Genomic DNA, 27,965 nt, shown 5'->3' with positions numbered 1-27,965 from the left:
AGAGCCAGCGGCCTGGCCACAGGTCTCAGGGCTCAGAACACTGGCCCTAAGGTCTCTCTGCGTTCCAGCCCCACTGCCCCGCCAGACTCCACTCATACCAGACGGGCCTGATTTGTTTTGTCTTGTGGCTGGAGGTCACCTTCCCGTCCACAATCCCCGCCTCCTGCACAGACTCCTACCTGCTCTGCCCCAGCCCAAAGGCACCTGCTGCTTCTGATGCTGTATTTGGACTCAGCACCCCCTTTGCCCCTGCTTCGCACCCATGGTGGGTCCTGGATTTGAAGTGCATGGAAGGCTGGGGTGGGAGGGAGCGTCGCTGAGAGAAGGAGCCTGGCAGCGTGACCGAAACCCAGGCTCCAGAGCCTGCTAGGCCAGGCACCTTGGTGACCCCGTCAAGTCCCAGCGCCTTTCTGCATCGGCACCCCTGTGACACAGGGTGAGCTGGCGAATGATCTCACATCGTCCTGCTGTGTGAGGGGCTGGGTGCAGGCGGGCACCCGGCCAGAACTCAGCCAGTCTCGGCACTGTGCCGGACGCCTGGGGGGGCCCGCGAGGGGTGGGGCACCCCAAGGACTTACATCACAGCTGAGGTCGTTGTCGTTGGTGACGGTGAGATCTGCCAAGTCCCCCAGGCTCACCTCCCCGCCCCCGATAGTGTCCATGATGAAAACGTCTGAGGAGAAGCCAAAGGAACCTGGTAGGGGGAGGGGAGGGAGGGGGCAGAGAGGGGCCGGGAGAGAGACAGAGAGACAGAGAGAGGCGGGGAGAGGTGAGAAGGGAGACAGAGAGACAGGGAGAGGACAAGATCAAGAATCACAGCTGGAAAGAAAGAGACAGGGAGAGTCAGACAGACAGACAGGGCAGGACAGACAAAAAGAGAGGGAGACAGAGATAGACAGACGAACTTTTGGGACAGGGAGGCTGCAGACCAGAGGCTGGGCCTCGACCCTGAGGACACAGAAGCCCGGGGCTTAGCTCTGCAGCCTCCCTCTGCCATGGGCCCCTCAGGACTGGGCCAGGGTGCGGGGACCGCTTACCTTCGTGGGATCGGGGCTGGGGGGTGCCGGGAGGCGGGCCAGTCACTTTAGGGGGCAGCCCATCCACATCCCGAAGGTCAGCCAAGATCCCCTGGAGTTTGACCCGCCGGCTTTCTGCAGGCACAGGGTGCAGGCGGGCATGCGTCACTGACCGGCCACTCAGCCACGTGGGGAGGGTGCTCTCCTGCCACTGTGGGGGGGCCTGGGAGCCCTGGGCTCCGAGTGGGGGTGGGGGACAGGCGGAGGAGACAGAGAGGGGACCCTCCATGGCCTCAGTCCCCCACCATTCTACGTGACCCCAGGGGCCTCGGAGCTCAGTCACAGGACAGGAAGCGCTGCCCCTCTGCCTCCCCCATGCTGGGTCTGCATCCTGTTCCCCCTCCCCTCCCCACCCTCCCAGGTTAGCCAACTGGTCGGGGGTGGAGGGCTGGAGGCCCTGCCTCAGGAAGAGCCGGGCCTGCCTGTGACTCCCTGAGATTTTTCCAGGGAAGGGAAGAGGGCCTGGCCACAGCGGTGCAGCCTCCGGCTCTCCAGGGCCACTCTCCCCTCAGGAAGTGTATCCCTCCGGTGGGGACCCTGGGGCAGGAAGCAGCTGCAGGCTGCAGGCTGCGGTGTGCGCCCGCGGTGAGGAAGGCCAGCCAGGAAACCCCCAACTCACCCAGTTCGTGGTGGGTCCCCTCTCCAGCGCATCGCCGCGGGTCCGGAGAGCCCTCCCCATCCTCTCCTGAGCCCAGGAAATCAAACTCGTTGATGGCGTCCTCTGAGTCGTCCTCCTCGTCTTCGTCCTCCATCTCAGGAACCAGGGCCTTGGATGGCAGCTGGGGTGTGGAGACCACCAGAGAGGGGTCAGGGGCTCTGGCCCAGGGCGCCAGCCCACTTGGTCTCCCAGAGCAGAGAAACCAGGGTTCCTGGCCGCGGCCCCAGTCCCACACCCTGACGCTGTGCTCCCCCTACTGGAAGCCCTCGGGGCTGCACCTCTCTAGGGCTCCGGGGCATGCCAGCCCCGCAGCCTGGCTCTGGAGACCCCTTTGGCTGCTGCCCGCCGCTGTGACCCCCACACAAGGCCCTCCTCCTTTCGCTCAGGCTGTTTCTGCTTCCCCGTGCCCTGCCTCCCAGCCCAGTACACTTCTCATGAAATAACGTCAGATAATATGACAACCTGTTCCGGGGGCGAGGGAAGCTATATTTGGGTGTACGGGCGTGGAAGGAGACACTACAGAGGGAGATCAGATCCGTGGGTACAACAGTAATGACGATGAACACTTAGCCCAGTGCCGGCCTCTCTGGGTTACTCAGTGCACTGAATCAGCTTCGCACATACGATTTCACAACCCCATGAACAGTTATCACTCTTCTAATTATTATTCCCATGTTACAGATTAAGGAAACTGAGGCTGAGCAGAGTGAAGCCCCTGCCCCAGGTCCAAGCCATTCCACATACATCAAAGACAAGTTTTGGGGTGTGAGGTTATCTGGGGGTCTCCAAGTCTTCCTGATAATTTCCTATACTGGCTGCATTTTTGTTTTCTTATGTAACAACCACGAGCTACTTTAGAATGAGAAAACACCCCAGTTCCTCCTTTCTGAGAAACAGAATGCTGGGCGAGTGAATACAGAGTCTTCTGAGTTTTCCCACAGTCGGTCGTAACCAGGGCTGAGAACCAAATCCTCTCGTTTTCCTCAGTCCACAAGCGTGGACCCCATCCCAGGCCTGTGAACTGAGGGGCAGCGTCGCGCCTGCGTTTCTCCACATGGACACCTTTGAGACACAGCCTCACGCAGTGACATCTCGCACGTAATCCTTCAGCCTCCCATTTCCTAACCGTCACTATGTGTTACATCAAGTGCCATCCGGGAGGGCGCTGCGTACTTGGCGCTTCACAGACTGTACCTACGTCGCTTGAAGAGAGTTTCACAGTTTTCAAAGACTGTTTGGATTATCTGAGTTCTGCTTTCAGTGCTGGCTTAGGACACAGCCCAAACTCAGCACTGGGACTCCAGGACCAGTGGGCTCAAACACCACCTCTTCCAGGAAGCCTTCCCCCTCCTCAGTGTCCCCAGCCTGGGCCCAGCTTCAGTCAGGCTGTGGATTCCTCCGGGGCACAGGTGACTCTGTCCCAGAGGCTCAGCACCCCAAGCTGGGTCTCGAGGGTATGAACGTGGAGGTGGTTGTGTTAGGGCATTTTGAGCGGCCAGCCTCCAGCCTGTGTGGGAGGAGGGGAATGGGATGTGACTGCCTTCCCCTTCCTTTCTGGGGGAAAATCTAGGGTCAGACGGCCTGCCCAGAGAGATGATGGTAGGGCTCGGTCCCTGAGAGGGGCCTTGCTTCTCTCTCACCGCCTGTGACCGTCAGTGCCACGCGCCTGCCTGGTGTGAACTCATTTACTTTATTTTTCAAATGTACAGACTTTATTTACTTATTCATTCATCTTTGGCCCTGCCATATGGTGGCTTATGGGATCGCAGTTCCCTGACCTGGGATTGAACCTGGGCCGCAGCAGTGAAAGCACTGGGTCCTTTAACCACTGGACCGCCAGGGAACTCCCAGGACTCATTTTAATGAATTCCTCAACAACTGAGAAACAGACGACCAGCCTCTGAGGCTGAAACCATGACAAAGAGAATCGCGTGCCCCCGGTCACAGAGCCAGGCCAGTGGCCACTCTGGGAGGCACTCATGGGCGGGTCTCCTGAATCTCGGTCTGGTCACTGAAGGCCAGCTGGTGCAGAGAGAGGGCCTGGGGAAGCGTGAGGTCCTGCCCAGCGAGCCGCCTGACAGGGCATGTGGGACAGACATGGGGACAGAGGTAGCCACCGCTACAGGGAGCACACGAGCATTTCTAACATGAGTGCAGGGGAAAGGGGAGGTTTCCCAGAGGGGGCTGAGGTAGACCTGAGAAAGGAGTGGAAATCCACCAGGGGGCAGGAGGGACCAGGCATTCTGGACTTGGAAAACTGCTCTTCCTGGAACCCCAGGGCCAGGGCTCCGGCTCCGGGTGTCCGTTCCTCTCAGCGTGGTCACTGAGTGCCTGACCTGCATGGGACCCTGCGCTGAGCCACGGTGGGCGCCCTGGATACAGAGTGGAGGCCAGGACAGGCCTGACACCAGACAGGGAGGACCCAGGGTGGTCCCGGTCAGGAAGGGGCAGCCCATAGGAGATTCCTGACCCTCTGGGGAGAAGGGGAGCAAGGGCAAGTCAGAGAAGGCTTCCTGGAGGAGGGGGTGTCTGAGGTGAGTCTGAGGAGGGAGGGCTGGAGTTCAGGTGGGAAGAGCCGGTCAAGGAAAGCCCCCGAGGCTGCCTTCCTCACAGGCACCCCCTCATGGGTATGTGTCCCTGCCCATGACTACCTATAAGCTCACTGCTGGCCACAAGTTCCTCCCTGCAGGGACCAGACCTCTGTGTCTCCATGTCCTTGCTGCCAGCACAGAGCCTGGCTCACGAGGCCTACACTGACAGGTGAGACCAGGCCCTGGCAGTTCAGGAGCAGGGGTGAAATGTGGTGGGAGCCCGACCTCCAGGCCAAGCTGAGAAGACCTGGACTCTACCCTGTGGGCAGTGTCCCTGGGCCTGGGTCCTGCCACCAACAGCAGACCAGACACTCACATCCTACGAAGTGCCCCTCAAAGCCCCCCAGCCTGACTCTAGGCTAAGTCCAGGGCCCAGCCACATCCCCTAAGGGTGCTGGGGAGGGAACAGAAAAGACCCACACAGCCCCTGGCTTGGGGAGCTCACAGTCTACTGCGGGAGACAGAGACAGGGGTGCGTCAGAACATTTCCAAGTCCAACTATGGTTGGGCTGGTGGGAAGGAGAACGCACCATGAGAGGGCGTCTCGGGGCTGGCCTGGCCTGGTGATTTAGGAAAGGCCTCTTGGAAATATCAGAGCCCAAGGAGGAAATGTGCAGAGAACGACGGGGGTACAGCTGGAGAAAGGGTTACCCTGATAAAAAAGACCGAGGAGCTTCAGAAGGGGCATGGCTGGGCAGGAGACGGGGATGTGGGGAAGGGATGGACCAGTCCTCAGAGGAGCCCGAGAACACCCCAGGAAGCCCTCTGCATAGAGTGGGGTCCTCCTGGGTAACGGGCCCCCCAGGCTCGCACGCTCACCTTCACACGCTGCTTCTTGTGCTGCACGCTGTCCAGCTCGTCGTCCTCGTCACTGTCCTCGTCCTCGCAGTTCTGCAGGAAGGGGATCTGCTCCAGCACCGAGCCGCCCAAGCGCTCTTTGCTGTCCTTGCCGGCTGCGTTCCTGCCCAGGACAGGGAGGCAGATGACAAAGCTCAGCTGGGAGCGCGCGGAGGCTGGGGGGCCGGAGCCTGACCCCAGAGGAGCCTTGACTCTGACCCCGCACAGGGCTTGGAGCCCAGTTTCGGCCAGACACACCCCAGTTGGACCCTCACTGAGCTCTGACCCTCCCCCCCAACCTTGACCACACGTCCCCGGCGTGTGCCGAGTCAGACAGAGAGCTGATCGAGAGATCACCACTGACTCCGCAGCCCGTGTCACCATGGCCGAACCACGAGCACACCCGGTAGAGAGTGGCAGGGACACACCCGGCAGGAAAGCGGAACCGGTCACCCTGGTCACCCGCTCGGGCCCCTCACAGCCTGCGCCCTCCCCAGCGACAGACGGTGCTGCCCGTCCACCTCCGGGCCTGCTGTTTAGTGGCTCCCTTGGGATGACCAGTTTTAGCCAAGGAAGTCATTTGCCACCAAATGTGACTCCAGGGCAGAATTCGAAGTTCAGATAAACGCGGCAGGAGGCTGCCACCGGGCTGGTGCTCCAGGCGTTCTTGTCCTGCCCAGGCGGACGGGTACCACTCGGTAGAGATGCCCCCACCCCTGGGCTGCCGGTCCAGCCCCCAGCCCTCACTTCCCGGCCTCCCTGCTCGGGGTTTCCTCCTCCACGCTAGCGCCTCCACCCAGCCCCCTGCTCCTCTGGGGGCCTCCACACATGGAAGGGGCTCCTTCCTCGGTGCCTCAGTGACTGCCCAGACCTGTGGGTTTCAAGCCTGCATGTGTGCTGGTGAACTGGAGATACATTTACGAGTCAAGTGCTGCCCCTACCCTCGCCACGGGGGCTCACACAGGCACTTCACACTCCACTCGTTCTGAATGGCCCCCTTGAAGCCCCCCACCCGTCTCCTCCATCTGAATCAGCGCTGCTCCCAGGTGCTCAGACCACACCCTCCAGTCACCAGTTTCTTTGTCTCTCCCCCCACAGCCAGTCCTGTCATTATCGTCGGCTCCCGCTAAAAACCCGCTGAGAAGCGGACCGGCTTCACCCCTCCATTGCTGACGTCCACTGTCCCTGGCCTGGACGTCTCCAGGAGTCTCCGACCCGCGCTCCCTGCTCCCAGCCCGGCCCTCAGTCAGCCTCTCCATCTCGAAGAAGACCAAGCCTATCAGATGATGTCACACCCTGGCTCGAAACTGCAAGCCTATCTCCAAGCTCCTTATCGTGGCCCGTGAGGCCCGCTGTGATCGGACTCCTGAGATTTCAGCCTCACCACAGACCACAGCACCACGTGCTGGCAGCACTGCCGCCACGCCGGCCTCTGCCTGCTCCTGGGCGTGCCTGCCCTCTCCTGTCCTGGACTCTTTACCAAGAACACTCCTCCCAGCTACTTGGCTGGCTCGGCCTCCACTCCATGCAGTTCTCTGCCCAAACATCATCCTGTCCTAAGCAGTACTGCTTCTCCCATGACTCTTTTTTTCTTTTTTGATGTAGATCATTTTAAAAGTCTTTACTGACTTTGTTATAATACTACTTCTGTTTTGTTTGGGCTTTTGGCTGTGAGTCATGCGGGATCTTAGCTCTTGACCTGGGAAAGCCTTAACCACTGGACCACAGGGAAGTCCCCTCCCATCGCTTTCTCACTCCTCAAATCATCAGCAATTTATTTTCTGACCAACAACAGTTACCGATGAGAGAATGAACACAAGAGAGCTCCCTGGGGGGCAGCGACCACGTGTCGTGCTATGCCCCCCAGGTCCTGCCTTCAGCAGGGACTCGGCGTTTGCTGGGGAGCACGGAGGCCAGAGCCTCAGGCGGAGCCGGGCTGGAGGGGAGCTGTGGAGCACAGCAGCAAGGAGGTGAAGCCAGCGGAGGGTCACCCAGGGGGACCTGCACATCTCATAAGGAAGGGACAGTGGGTTCCGGAGCAGAGGAACCCACGATATATTTCAGGAAGGACGCAAACCCCAGATTATGGACTGGCCTCATGGTTGAGCTCCTCCAGACCTCAGGGCTCACCTCTTGATCTGCTCCTCGATCTGTTTCACCAGCAGCGACTCCCCACCGCTGAGTCCCCCGGGGGCTGGCGGGGCCCTGAGGCCCCCTTCGCTGGGCTCCGCGGCCCCGTTGAGCTCTAACGAGCGGCCCAGGAGAGAGCGCACACGCTTGGACCGCATGTCCAGGATGGTGTCGGTGTAGCCAACCTCTTCCAGGTACCTGCGGCGAGGCGGAACCGGGCGGGGGTTGGGGGGAGGGTCAGGCACCACATGGCTTCTTTCTATACCGCAGGGGCAGATGCAAACTGGGCCAGCCTTTTTGGAGAAGCAACTGAAGACAACACACCGAACTCTCACATAAGCATTCCCCTGACCCTGCTGCTTCCCCTTCAAGACGACTCCTGGTGCAAGCCTTTCTACGTGGGCATCACGCTGTTGCAAACGCTCACAGAGACAATGTACATTTGGGGAACCTACAGGCAGGGGCCGATCCACACGTTTGCTGACAAGGACTGTGGAAGTAGACGGCTGATGGGACATTAGGCACAGGATAAACGAGGCAGAGTGCCAAATGCTCAGTGCGTGCTCAGTCGCGTCCGACCCCTTGCGAGCCCATGGACTGTAGCCTGCCAGACTTCTCTGTCCAATACTGAAGCAGGGTGCCGTCCCTTCTCCAGGGGATCGTCCCAACCCAGGGATCAAACCCATGTCTCTTAACGCCTCGTGCACTGCAGGCGGATTCTTTTTTTTTTTTTTTTTTTTTTTTTTTTTTTTTTTTTTTTTTTTTGCAGGCGGATTCTTTACCACTGAGCCACCTGGGAAGCCCAAAGAGGAGAGGGCCATGCTAAATAAATAATAGCACAACGAAAATTGTAAGTTAAGCGTTCCTTACAGTTCAAGTGTAAGAAAAAAAAAGAACGTGCCTCTAAGGATAGACCACACACAAACACACATGTGTATCATGCCCTGCACCAGGCCTAGAACGAAACACACTGAACTTCAGAGCAGTGACCTCCTCTGCAGAGTGAAATTAGGGATGTCAGTAGGAACTTCTGTCATTTACTCTACACACGAGCATTTATTACCCCCGCGATTACAAAACCTGAAGCCAGGTGAGATTGGCCTAAAGGCTAAAACAACGGAAAAAAATTCAACTACGGGTATCTGTGGCTTCAAAACACTGGAGACAGGAGTCCCTGGCTGGTCCTCAGGGGGCGCCCGCAGAGCCTTTTCTGTTGACCGTGACACTGGCCCTTGGACAACAGCAGACACAGCATCTTGGGCGTGTGCGTGTGTGTGTCTGAGGCTCCCCTGCCCCCACCACCAGGGAGAGGCGAGGAGGTGGGGTGGAGGGAGCTGGGCTCTGGGGACGGGTTCCTAAGATCACACATCAGACCCTCCGCTTATTAGCTGGGACCTTCTGCAGCTCTCTCCGCACCTCGTTTTTTTCACCTGTGAAAATGAGGGGAACGCTAGCAGTTACACTGCCTGAGGATTTATGTAAGGAATCCTTGGGTACCACGCATTTAGCTCAGCGCCGGGCATGTAACAGGTACCTGGCAGGCGTTGCCTGGGACAAGCCTTCTGTCATCACTGTTCACATGCCCTTTAAGCTAGCAACTATGCTCTCTGACGTTCAGCGTAAGGAAATCAAGGATACGGACCAATAACTTCCTGGTGTTTGTCACACTGTCTATTAAAAAAATGCCTTCAACAAAATACACAAGAGGAGACTGGCTACAGGAAGTTATGATTACCCACATAACAGACGATTACATAGATCCTGAAATGATGCAACATAACTAACTTACGTGGAGAAACGTTCACAACACTTAACAAAAGCAATGCCTTATGAAACAATGCAAAGGGGGAACCCCTGCTTTTATAAAACACACACACACACGCACAAATACATATATACAGAAGAGAAAGCCTGTGTGTCAAAATGTTTACAGGGGCATGAAATTCCCTGGGTGGTGGAATTATGGGTGATTTTCGTTCTTTTCTGTGTTTTCCTGTTTCCCAAGTTTTCTAAAACACACATATCTCTTTAATTAAAAACAAAAAAAATTTGACATTACCCCTTGTGGGGGGAAAGGCACTTGGGATTGCTTTCCAAGCGTGGGGGTCCCCCAGGGCTCCCTCCTGCCAGGAGTCTTCCCGCGCTCCGCCCCCACAGGGTGACGAGCCCTCTCGGCTGTGGCCAGCAGGGATCCTGAGAGCTCACGGTCCCCATTGGGGACAGGAAGGACTGTGGCGTCCCCAGGCTTATCTCCCTGGCCCAGCCTCTGCCCTGGCCCGGTGCACACTCACTGTCGGAGAAGCTGCCGCCCCTCCTTCCACACCAGCGGGCTGTTCTCCAGGGTGACTGACTCCACGGGGCCATTGGAGACTGCAGGGTGGAGAGAAAGGAGGCGGGCTGTCTCGAGGGCATCACCCAGGCGCCCACCACCTCCTCCACTGGCCCTGTCCTCACCCTCAAACCCGTCCTCACCCTCAAACCCAAGTTGGTCACTGCAGAGCCGCTTGCTGAGAGGGCCTAGAGCCTCCCTCTCCCCCTGCCCTCCTCCTCTTTAGTCTCTTTGGGGAGGTCTTCAGACTCTGTTCTGCTATTTCCCCACACAGGAAACGGGCTGGGCTCTGAGCGAACAGGCAGACTCGAGTGTGTCCCAGTCCGCCCCGGCCGCTTCCTGGCTATGTGGCCTTGAGCAGGTCAGTTTACCTCTCTGAGCCTCAGTTTCCTCATCTGAGAACGAAGTTAACAATCACAGCACCCACCTCTTGGGACTGCTGTGAGGACTGAATGAGGCAGCCTGTTTACTTTCCTCATCGAATATTTATTGGGCATCTATTATGTGTCTGGCTAGGTGCCTGGACTGTATCAGTCAACACAGACCCCATGCTTGTGGAAGGCACTCTGGTCAGCGTCCCACGTGAAGAACAACGGTCACCTTCAGCCTCACCTTGTGAACACACCAGGCTCTTCCACATCTCCACACTCCTGTACCCTCCTCCCTCCACCTGGAACACCCTCCCTACATCCCCGATGGTGGACTAATGCCTCTTTCTAGGAGCTCTGACTCTCAGGGGCCTCGTGTGTCTGTCTGCCTCCAAGAGGGACAGCGGGCAGGACTCCCCGGCCTTCCCCGTCCCCTGCCCCCTGCTCCCCCAGCACAGCCTACGGGGAGGGCACCAAGAGTGAGACCCACTCCAGCCCCCCACCCCGGTCCCGGCCAGGCCTGCTCTCCGTGGAGCATGGGAGACTCAGGGGTCCATCTCTGCTCTGTCACGCTCGGTTTGCAGGGTGCAGGCATGTGGGGAGGATCAGGCTGGCGGTGGGTACCTGGTTCCGACAGTTCTGGCTTCTTCTCCCCCTGGTTCAGGTCTGTCCCGAATTTCAATTTATGGTATTTGGCCCTAAAAGGTCAAATGATGAACGAATGAGAGGCACCGAAGAGTCGACAGGGCCAGCCCTTACCTCCAGAATCCCAGAGCCCGGGTTCTCGCCCTCATCCGCCCTCCGCCCTGCCCGACTGGGAAGCAGCTGTGGCGGAGGCGGTGGCACAGATGGCAGTGTGGCGAGCCCACCGCTGGGAGTTGCGCACACTGGGCTGCTGTCCCAGCTCTAGAGTCCTGGAAGAAGTCCTCTCCCTCCAGAAGCCTCACCTGAACCCATCGAGCCCCTGGAAGGGAGGGATGAGATGAGGACTGTGTGGCGTCTGCCACGCGGTGGGCCACCGCCATGATGAAGCCGTTGCCCACTGTCTGCCCCGAACCCCACCCACGAAGTCCTGTTCTGCCCCCTTCTCCTGGACCGTGCGGTACTGAGTGATGGAGGAGTGGATGCTGATCCCAGGGGCTGGATCCCTGAAGGCAGGCAGGCCGGGGCGTGGCAGGGCTCACCTCTCCTGCTTCAGTGCATACTCCAGCATCTTGATCCGCCGCACCAGGTCTGTCTTGAGATTCTCCTGCCCCTTCCTTTCTCCCTGGAGGAAGGCCACCTGAGCCTGCGAGCAGACAGAAGGGAACGGGGGACGGCAGGGCTCAGGCTCACTGACCTGTGCCCCTCACTCGCTCAGGGACAAGCAGCTCCAGCCCCCCCCAACACCAGCCCCCCAGGGACTAGCAGCAGCCACTTCTTCAAGCGTGGAGACCCTGAGCCAGGGTTCAGCGGAGCAGTGAGAGGGCAGCTGGATCTGTTTCCCTGTCACCTGCGATGCAACGACTGAAGAAAGACTAAATGGGGACAGCTTGGGGCTCCCTTGGCCCCCACCTTTGGGAAGAAGGTGGGGGTGGTAGGTATTAAGAGCCCTGGGCGCTTCCTCCCCCACCCCGGGCAGGTGCCGTCCCTGAGGTTGTTGGGGGAGGTGGCGTGGCACTGTTTAACCAGAGCTTCTGTCTCTGGGGGGTGCGGGAAGCTGCTTCTGGAGTTTAGGGACAGGAGTGGGCGGCTCGGCTCGGCTCCCGCTGCAATGCAACAGCTTCGCCACCCGACCTCCGTCCTGCTGGAGTCAGCCCAGAGGAAGGGAGACATGCCACAGACACGACCCCGGGTCCCTGCCAACCACTTCACACCGTCTGCTGGCCCAGGCTGCTCCCATCTTCTCTGGCCTGTCCACAGGCCTTTTGGAGACACAAACGGTCTTCGAGGCAGGCTCCTGGCCCCCGATCGTGTTCCCAGAAGCCCAGTGCCAGGGCCCTGAGCGCGGTGCTCCTCTCTGTCTTCCCCTCAAGCGCTCCTCTGACCCAGGCTGGGACCGCCTGAGCTTCAGTCCTGGCTCAGCCACTTCCGCGAGGCACCATCTTAGGCAGGTCAGTGGCCCTGAGCCTCCACTTCCCCTTCCAGAAGATGGGGCTCGGGAGAGTGCCTGCCCCTCACGTATTAAGCTGTTCTCAGTCCAAAGCCTGGCACAGACAAAGGGCTAACAAATGCCAGCTCCCACCTCTTGCTATTTTTATTCTCTCAAAATACTTATTTATTTGGCTGCGTTGGGTCTTAGTTGTGGCATGCAGGCATGCGGGATCTTTCCTTGTGGTCCACAGGCTCCTCCTGTGGGCTTAGCTGCCTCGCTGCATAGAGAATCTTAGTTCCCCGACCAGCGATCAAACCCACATCCTCTGCTTTGGAAGGCAGATTCTTAATCACTGGACCACCAGGGAAGTCCCAGGGCCCAGTTCTTCACGGGAGCTAGGATCCCTGAGACCTGAGACCATGGAGCAGAGGTGTCCGTGGCTGACAGGCCTCTTGCCCCCCCAGAAGCTGCGTCATCCTAGAGCCGACCCTCACACATCACGTGCTTGCTGAAGAACTTCTGCAGCTCCCTCAGGAGCCCCCAGACACCTTTGCCAGGTGGTGAACATTCCCAAAGCCTTATTCCAGGGCTGTCCGTGGTTGGCGGCCTCTCAGATGCCCATGAACATGCTTTCTCCTCGCCCTGGGGCTCGAAGCACCCTGACCTCTGTGCCCCTGGCACTTGTGCCCAACACGGCCCTGTGCTCAAATGCCTCCTATCAGCCGCCTCCTGCTCCAGGGACCAGATCTCTCCCTCATGTCAGCAGAGAATCAAATGTGGGCTGAGTACTGCCGAGCACTGGCCTGAGCGCAGGGCCAGGGAAAAGGCACACTCAGACACCGCCGGTGGGGCCACAAGTTCACAAACCCCTCCGGCAGGCAATCTGGCCACATCCACAAACATGTTAAATACACATTCCTCTTATCCTAGCAGTTCCACTTCTAAGGAGTTTACCCCATGAGTATAATCGCAAGGGTAGACTTCCTTCCTTTGCATATATTAACGCACAACAAAAGTATCTTTTATTCACTCCACAAATATTTACGATGTATCAGATACAATCGTGGACACAGAACTGAACAAGATCAAGTTCATATTTTAGAGGAGGGTGTGGGACAAGCAGTGAACAAATAAATACCTGTCGCAGGTGTGCTACGGAAAATAAACCTCACCTGTCCACTGAGAGAAAAGGACTCCTCCCAAAACTTCTTTGCCCTACACTTTAAATCAACACGTATATACATAAATACCTAAGGCCAGACAGGCAGACACATACGTGATCAGCATCTCGGGACTTTGAATTTATGTCCTTTGTGGATCTTCTCAGCCACCTAAATCAATGCTGTTTGTGAGTTTTAGAAGGTGAGGGGAGTGGTGGAGAAGACGAGGTTGATCACCAAACACAAGCCCCAGGTCCCCGTCTCCCTGTGCCCTCGCCCCTCTGGAGTTCCATCCACAAGTTTCTGCTGCCGGGTGCCTGCCCCGCCTGCTGAGGCCACAGGCGTTCCCCACCTGTGCCCGCCCGTGACGGGACAGGTTCAGGGTGCGGGGCTGGCGGAGTAACAGAGAAGATGAGCGCCTCCTGCCCCCACAGAGCCCTCAGTCCAGGGCACGGGCAGGGCACAAGCAGCCACAGCTAACACACGACTCGACTCGGACCCCAGGAGGGAGCACAGGAGGCTGGGGAGGAGGGACACCTATGTGAAGAAGTGACACTTCAGCTGAGACCTGAGCCTGGTTAGCAGGCAGCCAGGGGTGGAGCGCGCAGCTGGTAGAGAATGGCAAACTCTATAAAGGCCGGTATGGCTCCATCCAAGAATGCGTAAAAGGGTTAGTGAGGGAAGTCAGAGAAGCTTGTCAGCCTTACAAAGAATCACAGACCATGCAAACAAGTTTGAAATTCACCCTAAGAGCACACGGGAAGCTATAGAAGGGCTTTTTCAGCAGACGAGAGATATCAGCAAACCTGCATCATCTGAAGGTAATTCTGCAAGCTGCGATGTGGAGAAATTATAGCTCAGGGGGCAGGGGGCAGGGAGAGGGCCAAGCTAAAGGCCCAGAAACCAGTCACAGAAGGAGGCAGATCCCAGGGAGAAATGACGGGGGCTCAAACTAGGAACAGGCAGGGGGGTGAGGAGTGGGTTTAGGGTACTAAGAAGGTGACCCTCACCTGTGGGGGAAGAAAGTGGAGGGGGAGAAGCAGGGTCAGAGTCATGCCCAGACCTTGCACCTGCTCACCCCCCACGGCCCCCCTTGCTCCACAGCAAGCCCTGAGTGCCCATCAAATGACGATGCGAGAATATCACTCTGCTCTGTGGTCCTCTTCCCAGTTCCTCCGGCAAAGAAAGGAGAAGGAGAACCAGGAACACATGGGTGAAGTGTCCTGAGCTGGTGGAAAGCCACAGAGAGGGGAAGCGCTGGGCGCCAGGCCCTCCCACCCTGTGCACACCAGCTGTCACGGCCACGGCTGCCTGACCTGCTGGGGCCTGCGGCAGGCTGGCAGGTAAGGCTGGGACCTGGAAGTTCTCTACCCAACCACCACCTCCACCCACTGACACTGAGACAGGGCCGCTGCCTCTCCTCCAGCTGTTTCCTCCCCATCCAGGCGGCACCGGAGGAACCCAGCTATCTCAGTCCTTAGCCCTTGCTGACTCTCCCCATCCCAAGCTTTCTGTCCCACCCCTCCCGGTCCCTTCAGTCCCATCTGGCCCTGTGTTTCCTGCACTACTCCACTCCCCTCTCCCCAGGCTCTGGCAGGGTTGAGTCCCTGTGGATCCCTCAGAACCCCTTGTGAGGCTGCCAGTGGGGGGGGGAGGGACCAGCTCCCCATCTTCTCCACCTGCAGCAGTCTACTCACTGCCCCTGCTTGTCCCTGAATGTCCAGTCAGACGCCCCCCCTACCCCCTCGAGGTTCCTCTTGTCCTCAAAAAAGCTCACTGCCCTTTGCAGAAGTGCCACAGCCACACCACTGAAACCTCAACTGTGTGCAAACCTCTGTAACCCCCTGCGCAAACCAGTCTTCTCCGTTAGCCTAGAAGTTTCTGAAGGGCAGAAACCTCACCACCTGCTTCTCAGAATCCCCCCACGATGCCAGCTCCCTGCTCCCATCTTCTGGGTGCCTCCTGGCAGGACCTCCCAAGAAGCTGCCTTTTCTGCCATTCCCCCACACTGATTGTCTAGTGCCAGGAGCAGCTGCACGAAGAAGCTATTTGGAGAAGAGGTATTCAGGGTTTATGGGGAAAATCTGACGCAGTCCAGGCCTTGAAGGCTCTCGCGGGAGAAGTCACACCTCTCTAAGTGATAAATGCTCAAGTAAAAGTGTATAAAAAGAGGTGCTGCTGCAGGGAGTGTAAATGTGGGATAACTTGGCAGAACCAATCACCAGCTTATAAACATGTCTATTCTACCACCCCACCTGTTTATTCCGCCGTACACTCACACAGGAGGGAATACAAGGACAGTCCCTGCAGCCACTTCCAATGGGCAAAAACTGGAAACTACCTAAAAATCCATTAAGGGGCAAAAACTAAATGAGCGATGGTGCAGACACTCGCAGAATGTAGTTTTCAAAAATAATAAGCGCTCTGTGTGCTTGTATGAAAGAAACACAAAGATATACAAGTATGTGAAAATAAGTCACAAAATGATGCCTGAAATAGGATGCAAAAGGCGGGAGGAAAACAGGACGACAGAGAATGACGTGGTTGGATGGCATCATCGACTCGATGGACATGAGTTTGAGTAAGCTCCAGGAGTTGGTGATGGACAGGGAAGCCTGGCATGCTGCAGTCCGTGGGGTCACAAAGAGTCAGACACGACTGAGCGACTGAACTGAACTGAACAGGATTTCATATATTACACACACAGAGCTGAATTCCTTTTATAGCAATAATAGGGTTTGGGGGAGTGGATCTTTCCCTTCTCACTCACTTGGGTGTGTGTGTACATCTATACACACAGGCACTTCTGAGATCCTTGAAATTTACTAATGTAACAGAACAATAACAACAACAAGAGTACAAAGTAACTGATGCTGGAGCCTGGACAAAGGACAGCCCAACTGGGCACAAACCACAACTTTCACTCAGACTCCAAGAAGGATCACTAAGTGTGAGAGCACACGCATCTTTCCTCTTGCTAGTCTCAAAGATGAGGCAGCGCAGTGGTGCGTGCTGTAGGGTACGATGGCCTGCTATAACCGCGTGGATGATCCTGGGAAGGTCACTGAGCTTCCCCGAAACAAGCTTGTCATCTGTCCTGGGCGTATAAGCCATGGGCTTGAAAGCCCACAGACCACCCCTGCCACCCATAGGCTGTGACCCTCGATATATTACTGATCTTGTCAAAGTCTCCACTTCCTCTTTTGATTATTTTTGAAAAGGAAAGGAAGGGGAATAACATCCTTCACCCTCCCAGAATGCTGCAAGCATTAAATGATACCACGTATCTGCCGTGCCTCATACAGTGTCTGGCCCATAATATGTACTCAATAAACAGCAGCTGCTATTATAATTGCTAAATAAGGGCAATGTCCTTGGCCCTGTCTCCACAATGGGGGTATTGAGAAGATCTAATAAGACGTACCCTGGGCAAGCATTTGGGAAGTGGAGATGGGATACCATAGCAAGGGGTACTTACATAAGGCTTTCTCTCCCACCCTAACCCCAAGCCTCAGCCACCACAGAGCGAAGATCCCTACCGGGGTGGGAGAAGTGTGGGATGCTCTCTTTAGTCATCCTAGGGAGAAAATTCTAATCTGGTTATTTACTTGGGTCCCCACCTCAACCAGATACGAAACAGCAACTCAGAAGGGGAAAGACCAGCTGCTAGAAGGAGATACTGACTTCTGCTAACAATGCTCCAGCCCTCCAAATCCTCCCCACTGGGATACCCAGGCTCCTCAGGACACTCGGCCAATCGACCCACACTTCTCAAGGTCACAAAACCCAGCCCAGCTCCTCAGCCTATTCCAAACATTTCAGGACACCTCTCTCCCAGAATCTACTCCACAAACCATAGGATCCCTTCCCAGAAACTTCCACAAACACCTCCCACCCCAGGATCCTTCTGAAATGTTTCCTCTGGCTGTCTTCCTGCTCTACAAAAAGGCTCCCCCTTCCATGCCCCACGTCCACCCCCCGCAATCCTCCTCACTCTCTCCATCCCATCGCCCCTCTCCACTGCAGGCCAAGTTTGACCCTCCCCTACTCCAGTTCGGGGGTTCTCCATCTGACATCCCACACACCTCCCATCTCACGGCGGGGGCCCCCACCCCTCCACATCCCCAAAGAGTTTCGGCTCTCCCTTGTTTTCCAACACAGGCTCCTGGCTCACGTCCTGGCTCCATCCGTGCTTCCAACCCTGGGACCCGTCTCCTGCACTCGGAAGGCAGGCCTGCCAGGGCTCCCCAAAGTTTCCTCCTCAGAGGAGAGGACACACACCTTCATGCCCCCCACCTCCCGCCCGGAGACCTTGCTCGCATCCTTGGAGTCCTCAACACAGCCGTCATTCAGTCCCTCCAGTCCAAACGCTCCGAAAAACACACCCGTCCCGGGCTCCCTGACTTCCTCTCTCGACTCACACGGGTTCCCCGCCCCGCTCTCGCCCCGGCTGATCCCAAGTCACCCTCGACGCCCCCTCTCACCCACCCGGGGTCCATCGGGCTCCACTTCGAACGCGCACCTGGTCGGGGAAGGAATGGGGAGTCCCTCGTGCGGCACCCTGGGAGTTTTTTGCTCACTCGTATACAAGGCCCCTCCATCCTCTCCCAACACCCTTTGCTGAGTTCTCCTGGGGTCCCCTTGGGGCCCCTCGGCCACTCTCTCAGGAACCTTTCTGCCGGTCGGTTCACTCCCACTTCCACTTCCAGCAGGTTCGGGTCCTCCGCGCCGCCTTCTCCGGGCGACGGCGCCGGGTCCCCCTCCCGCCGCCAGCCGCCCGGGTGCCCTCCGGACGCCCCTCGGCCGGCCCCTCACTCCTGCTCCCGGCCGGTCGGCGTCCCCTCCCGCCCCCCCGGCCGTCCCGGCGGCCATTGCTCCAAGATGGCGGCGGCGGCGGCGGCGGCGGCGGCGGCGGGTGAGGCCGGGCCGGGTTGGGCGCCGGGCCGGGCGGGCGGGGGTCGGGGGTCCCGGGGCGGTGCTCACCTGCAACTCGGCGCGCTCGGCCTCCCAACGGGCCTTCTCCGCTTCGAAGCGCGCCCACTCGTGCTGGATAAAGTGTAGGATCCCGGGCAGGCTCAGGGGCTCCGGTCCCGCCGCGGGACCGGGGCTGCCTCCGCCGCCGCCGCCTCCCTTGGCAGCCGGGCCGGGCCCGGGGGCGGGGGCGGAGACCAAGGCCGCCCCCGTCGGGCCGGGGCCCGCGCCGGAGCCCAGCGGGCGGCAGGAGGAGGCGGCGGCGGCGACGGCGGCGGCCGCTCGCTCCTCCATCATGGAGGCCCCGGGGCCGGCCCGCGCGCCCGCTGTGCCTCGCGCGCCTGCGCGGCCGCGCCAGCCCTCGCGCGCGCGCTCGGTGGGGCCAGGGGGGCGGGTGACGGGAACGAAGTCGGGCGCGCGCCTCGCCCACCCGGGTCGACCCCGAAGGCGCGCGCGTGGGAGGGGGGCGGGGCGGAAAGGGGGCGCGAGTCCGGAGGAGGGCAAACGAGACCCAGGCTCCGCGAGAGGGTCGCCTCTGGGAAACGCGGTACTTGGGGAGGGGCCGCTTTCTACCAGCCTCCTCCCGTTTCACCCCAAAGAAAGATTCTAACTCTCTCCACACCGTAATAGCACTCTCCTCCACAATCACTGTCACGCTTTGAGGGAAAGAACGACCACCAGGGGTGGTTTCAGCAATGGCCCCATCCTGATTTCTGACCCAGGTCGGTTGTCATGGTAACTCCTCCCAGTCTGGAACACCCTTAGCCTCCCCTCCCTTCCACCTCTGTGGTTATGAAGCTCCAACTCTCTCCTGGCCCTGCACCAGGAAGAGGTTGCTAAGGTAACCCAAGTCTCTGGTGGTCCTTATGCCCCCACCCTCATCGGTTACTATGCAACCTCACCTAGCACTCAGGTAGAAAGGACCCCAGCCCCAAGGACACTGCTGAGGGAAGCAGCTCTTTCCCAGCCCCTCCCCCAGCCACCCAGTTGGCATTACCATGGTAACCATCTCCCCCTTTCCCATCGTGGGAGGTCTATGGACCAAACCAACCAGGTGTTTTTATTTAGAGGAGGAGATGCTCTGCTGCGAAGTAGTTGCTATGGTTACAAGGCCTGGCCCATCCCCAGAGAGGTGAGAAACAAGCAAAGCCAAGTCCTGGTTACTGTGTTAATGGGGGCAGTCCCCCTTCCAGTGACCCTAAGGCCCACCAAGGTAAAGGACATTTTAAGTGTCTCTCAGGATGGAATGGGTCTAGGGAAGGGGTTGTCATGGTAACACCTGCTGTCACTTCTAGCTTTACCTTTCTAAACACATTTATGAAAGAAGGGGTGGTTATATGTTGCTATGACATCCTTCCCATCTCACTTTTGTAGGTAAGATGAAATTGTGTTCTATTGTGTGAAATTGACTGATTTGGGGTCTCCTGGTTTCTCCTTCCCTCAGCGGTGCAGCTGAGCTGGGCTGGAACCGGACCCCTGGAGCGCCCTCATCCTGCAACCTAAGAGGTAAGACACCCCTCAGTGTCACCAGCACTCATGTGGAAACTGCCCTTGTCCCCACAGGTTTCTCCACACATCAGATGTTTTCTTTATCCATCACATTACCATTCTACAGATGTAGCCATTGAGACTATTGAGTATAGATCCCCTTAGACTATTTTGTGGGCAATGGCAGGACAGTCTCAGCCTAACAATCCTCTCCTCACCTGACCACCTTTTCTCTCTCATGCCCCCTTTTGTTTTCCTGCTCTGTCTGTAAGTTGTTTGCAGGGGTTTTGCCTGTCTTCCAACCTCTGGAAGGACCTGCCCAACAACTGTCTGGTTCATCCCGTGTCTCCAGAACACAGAGGACACTTAATAAATACCTGTTTGTTGAGTAACGAGTTAATTAATTAACGGGCCATATTCAGCATTGAAAGCACCTGTTAGGTGAGGACTGGGGAAAGAGGGTTGTCTCACTGAAAATGGGCTGAGAGTCAGACTGTCTTTGTGGACCCAAAAGAGACAGCCAAGTTTATTGGCTAAAATCACAACTCTGAAGCCAGCTTCCCCATCCAATCCTGGGTTTGCCACTTCCCCGCTGTGTGACCTGGAGCAAGTGACTTCACCTTTCTGTGCCTCAGTTTCCTCATCTTTTAATGTGATCAAATGTGAAGATTAAATGAGTTAATATCGGTAAAATGCTTAGAATATGGTCTGGCATATCGTGAGTGGCTAGAATTGTTGATATTATTACAATCCTGTTATGATCTTTCAGAAGCCTCTTTTCATCCACTTTGCCCCGATGTTTTTGAGTCCTTACAGTTGGGGAAGCCAAGACCGATCTTGTCACGGTACTGGATGAGTCCTCTCTCTTTCTTCACTGGTCCCATCACCTCCTCGTTTGGCTCTCACACCCACTGGTCTCTGAGAAACCAGCTTCTGTCCTGTGTCCTATTGGGTGCCTCCTGGCCCAGAGTCAGGCAGACAGTGCCTGGTGAGAGTCAGGACCCGGGGATGGAGACCTGGATTCTGCTCCCTCTGGCCTTCCTCTCTCTGGGGCACAGGTTCCCCATTTGAATAACAGGAATCAGTCATTCTATCCACGCAAATTTATTGAGCACCTGCAGTGGGCAGGGTACTGAGCCATGTTCCGGGTATACAACATAAAACAGACAAAACAAGACACAAGATAAGTCACATCTACATGAGAACTACTAGGAGAGGAAAAAAGACATAGCAAGTATGGGGGTGATAGGGTGAGGTGTTTTAAGTAGGTTTGCCAAAGGAAGGGCCCAAGATCTGATGGCTGGCGGGCGGGGGTGGGGGGCACGCAGCTGCTGCCAGGCTGGGAGAGCGTCCAGGCAGAGGGAACATGTAGTGCTGCAGCTGCGGTCTCCCGGGTGTATTTGGAGAATGGTGGTCCACGTGACTGCAGCTGAGTGGGAGAGGTCAGGGACCACTTGGGGCCTTGTGGGTCCCAGCAAAGACTTTGGCCCTCCGTTTGAGTGAGTCTCCAGCCACAGAAGGTTTAAGAGCAGATGCAGGCAGGACAGGATCTAATTCAAGGTCGAACAGGATCCCTCTGGGCTCCGAGTGGGACCCAGACCATAGAGGACAAGGGTGCAGCAGCAGAATGGTCTCTTTATTTTTTTGTAAGTGAAGCCAAGCGGTCCTCAATTTTTAATTTTTACTTTTTGGCCACACAGCAGCATGTGGGATTCTCAGTTCCCTGACCAGAGATCGAACCTGCATTGGAAGCGCAGAGTCTTAACCACTGGACCACCAGGGAAGTCCCAGGATGGTCCCCTTAGAATTGTTAGAAGATTCTGAAACCACCTAAGGGTCCGTTCTGTGCTTCTGTGTACCTGAGTGCTAAAATTCGCAGGTTTTTAAGACCCCGAACATTCTGTGGTTTCAAAGTTTCCTCCCCCTACTGTAATGTGCGTTGTCCAAGCTCAGGAGTCTTATGTTGCATGTCCACGGCTGGGTCCCCAGTACCTAGGCCAGTGCCTCCTGTGTTGTAGACTTCCACAAATAAATGCTGAAGGGTGGAAGGAAGGAGGGGTCCATGGAAGGTCCAGAAGGCAGTTCCTAGGTCCTGAAGAATAACAAATCACTCTGAACGTGCAACTCAGATTCTTAAGCGCCATCTGAATTGGATCAGAGAAGGACAAGCAGGCCTGGATGGCTGAAAGGGATGGGAGGGTATTCCTAGTGGGTGAAAGAGAGGAGACAGGAAGACCAGGGCAGGGCCCTTGGTACATGGCCCCATTGCAGCCCTGAGGACCTGAGTGGGCTACACAGACACACAGGAACCGTGCCCCCGGTCATCATCTCTTCACCAAGTACATTTTCAGTGTCCAGCTGCATGCAAGGAACACAGCGGTGATCAAGACAGCCCTAGCCCTGGCTCTGTCCTCTTGGGGCTCACAGTCTAGTGGGGGCAGACAGACCCATTCCCAGACAGTGGCAAACCAGAACGGGCAGCCCAAGGGCTCTGGGAGCCTAGAGGGGATTTCTCGCCCAGCCAGTGGTTCAGGGAGGGCTTCCTGGAGGAGGGGGGCGTCTGAGCTGAAGCCTGAACATAAGCAGGAGTTCAGAAGAAGAGAGGCATGGGGAGAAGGTGTTCAAGAAGAGACTCTTCCAGGCGGGAGGAACAGGATATGCAAAGGCTTAGAAATAAGCCTGTTTGGGAATTCCCTGGTGTTCTAGTGGTTAGGGCTCTGAGCTTTCACGGCTGTGGGCCTGGGTTCAATCCCTGGTCGGGGTCTGTTTGAAGCAAAGTCCAAAATGGTTTAGGCACAGAATTTGAGGAAGTGTGGCAGGAGACGGGGCTGGGATGGTGGGCAGGCAGGCAGGTCACACCTTGTGGGACATTATGAGAAACTTAGACTTTCTCCCCAGAGCACTAGGGAGCCATGGCAGATTCTGAGCAAGAGAAGGAAAGGTCAGTGTGTGCTTTCTGCAGACCCCTGTGGCTGAGGGAGGCTGAGTGGGGATCTGGGTGAACCTGGATTAAAGCAGGAGCTGGGGGAATGGGGAGGAGGGGTCAGAAGTATTCAGGAGGGAGGAAGATTAGCTGGGTCTCTAATGTCCCCCTTTCTGGGAAGGATTCAACCTAAGACGATCCTTCAGTGGGGAAACTGTTTCTGAGTATCTGCTCAAAATGGGGCGAGTTAGTTATTCCTTCTATGCTGGAAACCTGCCCAAGCTTCAAGTTGTGATGGGGCTAGGGAGACAGCGCCACCTGGGGGTTACCTGGGAATGTGACCAGTGAGCAGACCGTAGGGGGTGCTTTATGGAGGACAGCCTTTCCTTTGATGCAGCGGACTCTACTATTTGGGGGTGGGGAGAGCAGCTTCCCAGGTGGCACTAGTAGTAAAGAACCTGCCTCCCAATGCAGGAGACGTAAGAGACGCAGGTTCAGTTCCTGGGTCGGGAAGTTCCCCTGGAGAAGGAAATGGCAACCGACTCCAGTATTCTTGCCTGGAGAATCCCAGGGACAGAGGAGCATGGCCAGCTACAGTCCATAGGGTCACAAAGAGTTGGACACGACTAAAGCAATTTAGCATGCACATACACTACTTTTTAAAAAATGATTTTTTAACTGTGACAAAAGACAGATAGCACGATTTGTCATCTTAACAGTTTTCAAGCATATGATTTAGTAGAGTTACGTATATTCATACTATTGGGGAAGCAATTTCCAGAACTTTTTCGTCTTGCAAAACTGGAATTCCATTCCCATTAACTAACAATTCCAACTTTCTCCTCCCCCCATGGTCCCTGGCAACCACCATCTACTTCCTGTTTCTGTGAGTTTGACCCATTCCATTAAAAAAAATTAATTAGTGGCCAACGTTACAAATTGAAATTTCTGACTTAGGAAAACTTCTAGCTTTTCTTGCAAAGCCAAAACCATCTGGCTGATCATCAGGAAAGAGATGGCCAGATGGCACAGGATTTGAGAAAGTGAGGAGACAGTAGGGCAGAGAGGCTGGGTGGCCACGGCTCTGACTCCAGGGCCACCGTGTGGGAGGGAAAGGAAGGAAAGATCTGGGGTGAGAGCAGGGAATGAAGGGGTCTGAGCATTTGTAACCGAACCCGAATCTGAAGAAGCTGACAATGAATAAAAGGGTGGGATTGAACAAGGAAGACGGGAAGGTGATTCATTTGATAAAAACTTCCTGAGCATCTGATGTGTCCCTAGCTCTGGGCTGGGTGGCCATGGGGACCCAACAGTGACCAAGACAGGCTCCAGACCTCCCTCACACAGCCTGGTTCCTACTCATAATGAATTAGAGTGGTAAGCTAGAGTAGGAGAACGCCAGGGAGGCTGAAGGAGACCAGAGGGGGTTGCATGACCCAGCCTGAGATCAGGGAGGGCTTCCTGGAGGAGGCAAAGTCAGACCTGAAGTCAAAGAAAGAAAGGGCTAGGAGAGGAAGACAAGGCTGAGGATGGGTGGGGGAGTTTCTGACAACCAGCTCCAGTCTCCCCTTTTATTCCTCCCACCCCAGGATACCCCGGAAGCCCAGCTAGGGCCTGACTTCAGCCCCATGCGGCTCACCCGCTGCCAGGCTGCCCTGGCAGCCGCCATCACCCTTAACCTTCTGGTCCTGTTCTACGTCTCATGGCTGCATCACCAGCCCAGGAGCTCCCGGACCAGGGGCTCCCGCCGTGGATCTGCCCCAGGGCCCCGCGTCACCATCTTGGTGCGCGAGTTCGAGGCCTTTGACAACGCGGTACCCGAGCTGGTGGACTCTTTTCTGCAGCAAGAGCCCGCCCAGCCGGTGGTGGTGGCTGCCGACACGCTCCCCTACCCGCCCCTGGCCCTGCCGCGCATTCCCAACGTTCGCCTGGCACTGCTCCAGCCCGCCCTGGACCGACCCGCCGCAGCCTCGCGCCCGGAGACCTACGTGGCCACCGAGTACGTGGCTCTGGTGCCCGACGGGGCGAGGGCTGAGGCACCGGGCCAGCTGGAGCGCATGGTCGAGGTGCTCCGAGCGGGTGGCGCACGCCTGGTGGCCGCTCCCGTCGCTTCGGCCAACCCGGCCCGGTGCCTGGCCCTGAACGTCAGCCTGCGGGAGTGGACCGCCCACTACGGCCCAGCACCGTCCGCACCGCGCTGCGACGCCCTGGACGGGGACGCCGTGGTGCTCCTGCGCGCCCGCGACCTCTTCAATCTCTCGGCGCCCCTGGCCCGGCCTGTGGGCACCGGCCTCTTCCTGCAGACCGCCCTCCGCGGCTGGACGGTGCAAATGCTGGACCTGCCCTTCGGCGCGGCGCGCCAGCCTCCCCTGGCAACGGCCCACGCGCGCTGGAAGGCGGAGCGCGAGGGGCGCGCGCGGAGGGCGGCGCTGCTGCGGGCGCTGGGCATCCGCCTGGTGAGCTGGGAGGGCGGGCGGCTCGAGTGGTTCGGATGCAACAAGGAGACCCCGCGCTGCTTCGGGACGGTGGTGGGCGACACGCCGGCCTACCTGTACGAGGAGCGCTGGACGCCTCCGTGCTGCCTGCGGGCGCTGCGCGAGACGGCCCGCTACGTGGTGGGCGTGCTGGAGGCGGCCGGCGTGCGCTACTGGCTGGAGGGCGGCTCACTGCTGGGGGCGGCCCGCCACGGGGACATCATCCCATGGGACTACGACGTGGACCTGGGCATCTACCTGGAGGACGTGGGCAACTGCGAGCAGCTGCGGGGCGCTGAGGCAGGCTCGGTGGTGGACGAGCGCGGCTTCGTGTGGGAGAAGGCGGTGGAGGGCGACTTCTTCCGCGTGCAGTACAGCGAGAGCAACCACCTGCATGTGGACCTGTGGCCCTTCTACCCCCGGAACGGGGTCATGACCAAGGACACGTGGCTGGACCACAGGCAGGATGTCGAGTTCCCCGAACACTTCCTGCAACCTCTCGTGCCCCTGCCCTTTGCCGGCTTCGTGGCGCAGGCGCCTAACAACTACCGCCGCTTCCTGGAGCTCAAGTTCGGCCCCGGGGTCATCGAGAACCCCGAATACCCCAACCCGGCGCTCCTGAGTTTGGGGGGAAGCAGTTGAAGCTGCCGCGCCTGCTCCCAGCGTCCGGAGAACATTCGGGCACATGGCGCTGTCCTCTGCTTGGTGCAGCTGGCGTTTGGTGGGCGGGCCAGGAATGCGAAACCGCCCAGCCCGGGATGTCAAGGATGCGCTCTACCCAAGAGTTCCAGAACCCGGGCTCCGGGGCTGGTACAGAGTTTTGGAAAGAGAAGAATATGAGTGTAGGTTCTAGAGCCAGACTGTCTTGTTGAACTTTTTCTGTGCCTCGGGTTTCCTTAGGTATTCCGCGCGAACCCTTGGGGTCTAGCGCAGAGCCCAGGACACTTGGCTGTCGGGTTGCTTTCGCCACTAGAGGGCGCCCTTGTCCTACCTTGGGACCAAGGCGCGTGTAAGCCCAGGACCTGTGTTCCACTGGCTTTCAGGTCTCTTGAGCCTTTGGTCTTCTCTCTGGTCTCTTGCGCCTGGCTGGACAGGATAACAAATCCGCAACACCGCCACCCCTCCCTTTTTTTTTTTTTTTTTCCAGAAAATGACCTCCTTCCCTTCTGGGCGAGCCCTGGGGGATGATGCATGCTGCTCTTCACTCCATCTTGCAGAGAAGGAAGCAGGCTCAGAGCTCAAAGGTGCAGATATGGTTCTGGATCCCAGACCCAGGCCCCTGAAATGTGTTACCTCATTATTTTGGCTCTCTGCACCTGTTCCCCCACTCACAATGCAGGGTGAACAGTCATAGCTCACATTTACTGAGCACTTACTGTATATCAGGCTTCGTTCTCAGCATTTCACACGGAGTAACTGACTTATCTCTCACCTCCACCGTCTGAGGTGACAGCTGCTATTATTTTGATTTTACAGAGAAGGAAACTGATGAAGTCACTCATTCAAGGTCAGACAGCTTGGGAAGTGTCAGAGTGGGGGACTCGAACCCAGGCTGTCAGTCTGGAGACTTCACTGCCGTGGCCCACATCATCTTTGCTGATGTGGTACCCCAAGCTGGGGGCTTGGGGAAGCCAAACCACTTAGCAGGTGATGCGGTGGCAGCCTTCCTCTGGTGACTGGGCGCCTCAGAGGAAATCCTGTTTGGGCGTGTACCTCCAATATGTGTATTTATTGCTAAATTATATCCAGGCACTACTGGCATTCTGTATATTAGTAATACAGCTCAAATTATTCCATTTTTAAAATTAAAAAATAAATAGAGAGGGCTTTGTTGACCAGCCTTATCCCAGTGACATGTCCTGCACACGCCTTGGGTATGTGCACTTGGCTTTGAGAGCACAGGCTCTGAAAAGGGAGAGGCCTGGGTTCAAATCCAAGGACGCTGCTTCCTCCCACTATGAACTTGGGCCACGAGGGACTCTGCTTCCCTGCACCTCAGTATGCACCTGAGAAATAGGTAACGGTGATCCTCAACCTGCAGAAGTAAAAGGGTTGTGAGTCAGGAGCAAGTGTGGCTCTTGTCTTTCTTTGTGACCTTAGACAAGTCACCGCTTCTCTGAATGGGTGGAGGGATGGGTGATCTTGCAGAAGTGTGAAGCCCTTGGAGGAGAAGGCTTCACCATCAAGAGAAGATAAATGCCACTTCAGCCCAATCTCCTGAGGCTCAGGCATCCCAAGCCTGACTTCTTATAATGCAGCCTCTGTTTCTAACCACTGAACCTGCCAACTGCTGGCAGTCAGTTGGGTTCCCAGGGAACATTCTGAAAACTTACAGGGCTGATTCAGGTTATCAGTGCAGTTGGATAGTGTTCTTGGCTCTCTGCACAGTCCAGGGAAATGTCTCATACACAGGGCACCTGCACACAACAAAGTAGGGGCCCTTGTCACATGCTCTTTCAAAATGTCCAATCAGGCATTCATGAAGGACTGGTGATATTCAAAATATTTTGCAACTGGTATGGTAATATAAATATATAAATCAATATATGCATCACATTTTAAAAATATTTTTTAATTCTAAAAATGATCAAAATTATCTATATATCCATACTTCTTGTTGCCAAGAACCTAACTTGAAGCTCAAATCACTTAAATTATTGTAATGGTTTTGTTTCATTTAGAAATTGTTAGTGCAACTTCTTGATTGACACAGCTGTATATGCATATATACATAAAATATATGTACATATATATATTTAAAACAACCTTTTCTTAGCTGTGGTTTGAGAAGGGAGCCACATCAAATGCTTCTAGCAACTTTCCATTAAATGAGAATCATTAGAAACTTGAGATCTCAGTAGATAAAGAATTTCTCTTAGACTCAAA

At 56.7% G+C, this 27,965-nt stretch overlaps 2 protein-coding genes across 11 annotated transcripts in view; one reads left to right on the top strand and one right to left on the bottom strand.

Moving 5' to 3' along the window:
• Positions 1-18,511, bottom strand: part of STRN4 (striatin 4) — a 24,820-nt gene extending 6,309 nt beyond the window's left edge. For 2 of the 3 annotated variants that reach the window (XM_081515557.1, XM_081515556.1), the window contains exons 1-9: positions 18,207-18,511; positions 11,174-11,277; positions 10,614-10,687; positions 9,584-9,662; positions 7,293-7,490; positions 5,145-5,286; positions 1,696-1,855; positions 1,038-1,151; positions 579-694 (exon numbers count right to left, since the gene is read on the bottom strand). In XM_081515557.1, coding sequence (XP_081371683.1) covers positions 579-694; positions 1,038-1,151; positions 1,696-1,855; positions 5,145-5,286; positions 7,293-7,490; positions 9,584-9,662; positions 10,614-10,687; positions 11,174-11,277; positions 18,207-18,491 — 1,272 coding nt within the window. In that variant the 5' untranslated portion in view covers positions 18,492-18,511. The remainder of the gene's footprint in view (positions 1-578; positions 695-1,037; positions 1,152-1,695; positions 1,856-5,144; positions 5,287-7,292; positions 7,491-9,583; positions 9,663-10,613; positions 10,688-11,173; positions 11,278-18,206) is intronic. The other variant, XM_081515558.1, reaches the window with a different exon arrangement.
• Positions 18,097-27,965, top strand: FKRP (fukutin related protein). Of its 8 annotated transcripts, XM_081515563.1 has the most exons (5): positions 18,097-18,125; positions 18,825-18,916; positions 19,263-19,326; positions 19,639-19,700; positions 24,195-27,965. In XM_081515563.1, the coding sequence occupies exon 5, from the start codon at positions 24,234-24,236 to the stop codon at positions 25,719-25,721; it is 1,488 nt and encodes a 495-aa protein (XP_081371689.1). In that variant the 5' UTR covers positions 18,097-18,125; positions 18,825-18,916; positions 19,263-19,326; positions 19,639-19,700; positions 24,195-24,233; the 3' UTR covers positions 25,722-27,965. The 8 variants fall into 8 exon arrangements, with proteins under 8 accessions (XP_081371689.1, XP_081371688.1, XP_081371693.1 ...); XM_081515562.1 differs by lacking the exon at positions 18,825-18,916; XM_081515567.1 differs by lacking the exon at positions 19,263-19,326.

This window comes from Giraffa tippelskirchi, chromosome 7, assembly GCF_054371585.1.
Source record: "Giraffa tippelskirchi isolate mGirTip1 chromosome 7, T2T-mGirTip1v1.2.pri, whole genome shotgun sequence".
Classification (NCBI taxonomy): domain Eukaryota; kingdom Metazoa; phylum Chordata; class Mammalia; order Artiodactyla; family Giraffidae; genus Giraffa; species Giraffa tippelskirchi.
This window is presented reverse-complemented; position numbering and strand designations above follow the sequence as displayed.

Bases quoted from the DNA above. Each gene is read 5' to 3' on its own strand.
- FKRP (XM_081515566.1), top strand. From the start codon at position 24,234: ATGCGGCTCACCCGCTGCCAGGCTGCCCTGGCAGCCGCCATCACCCTT.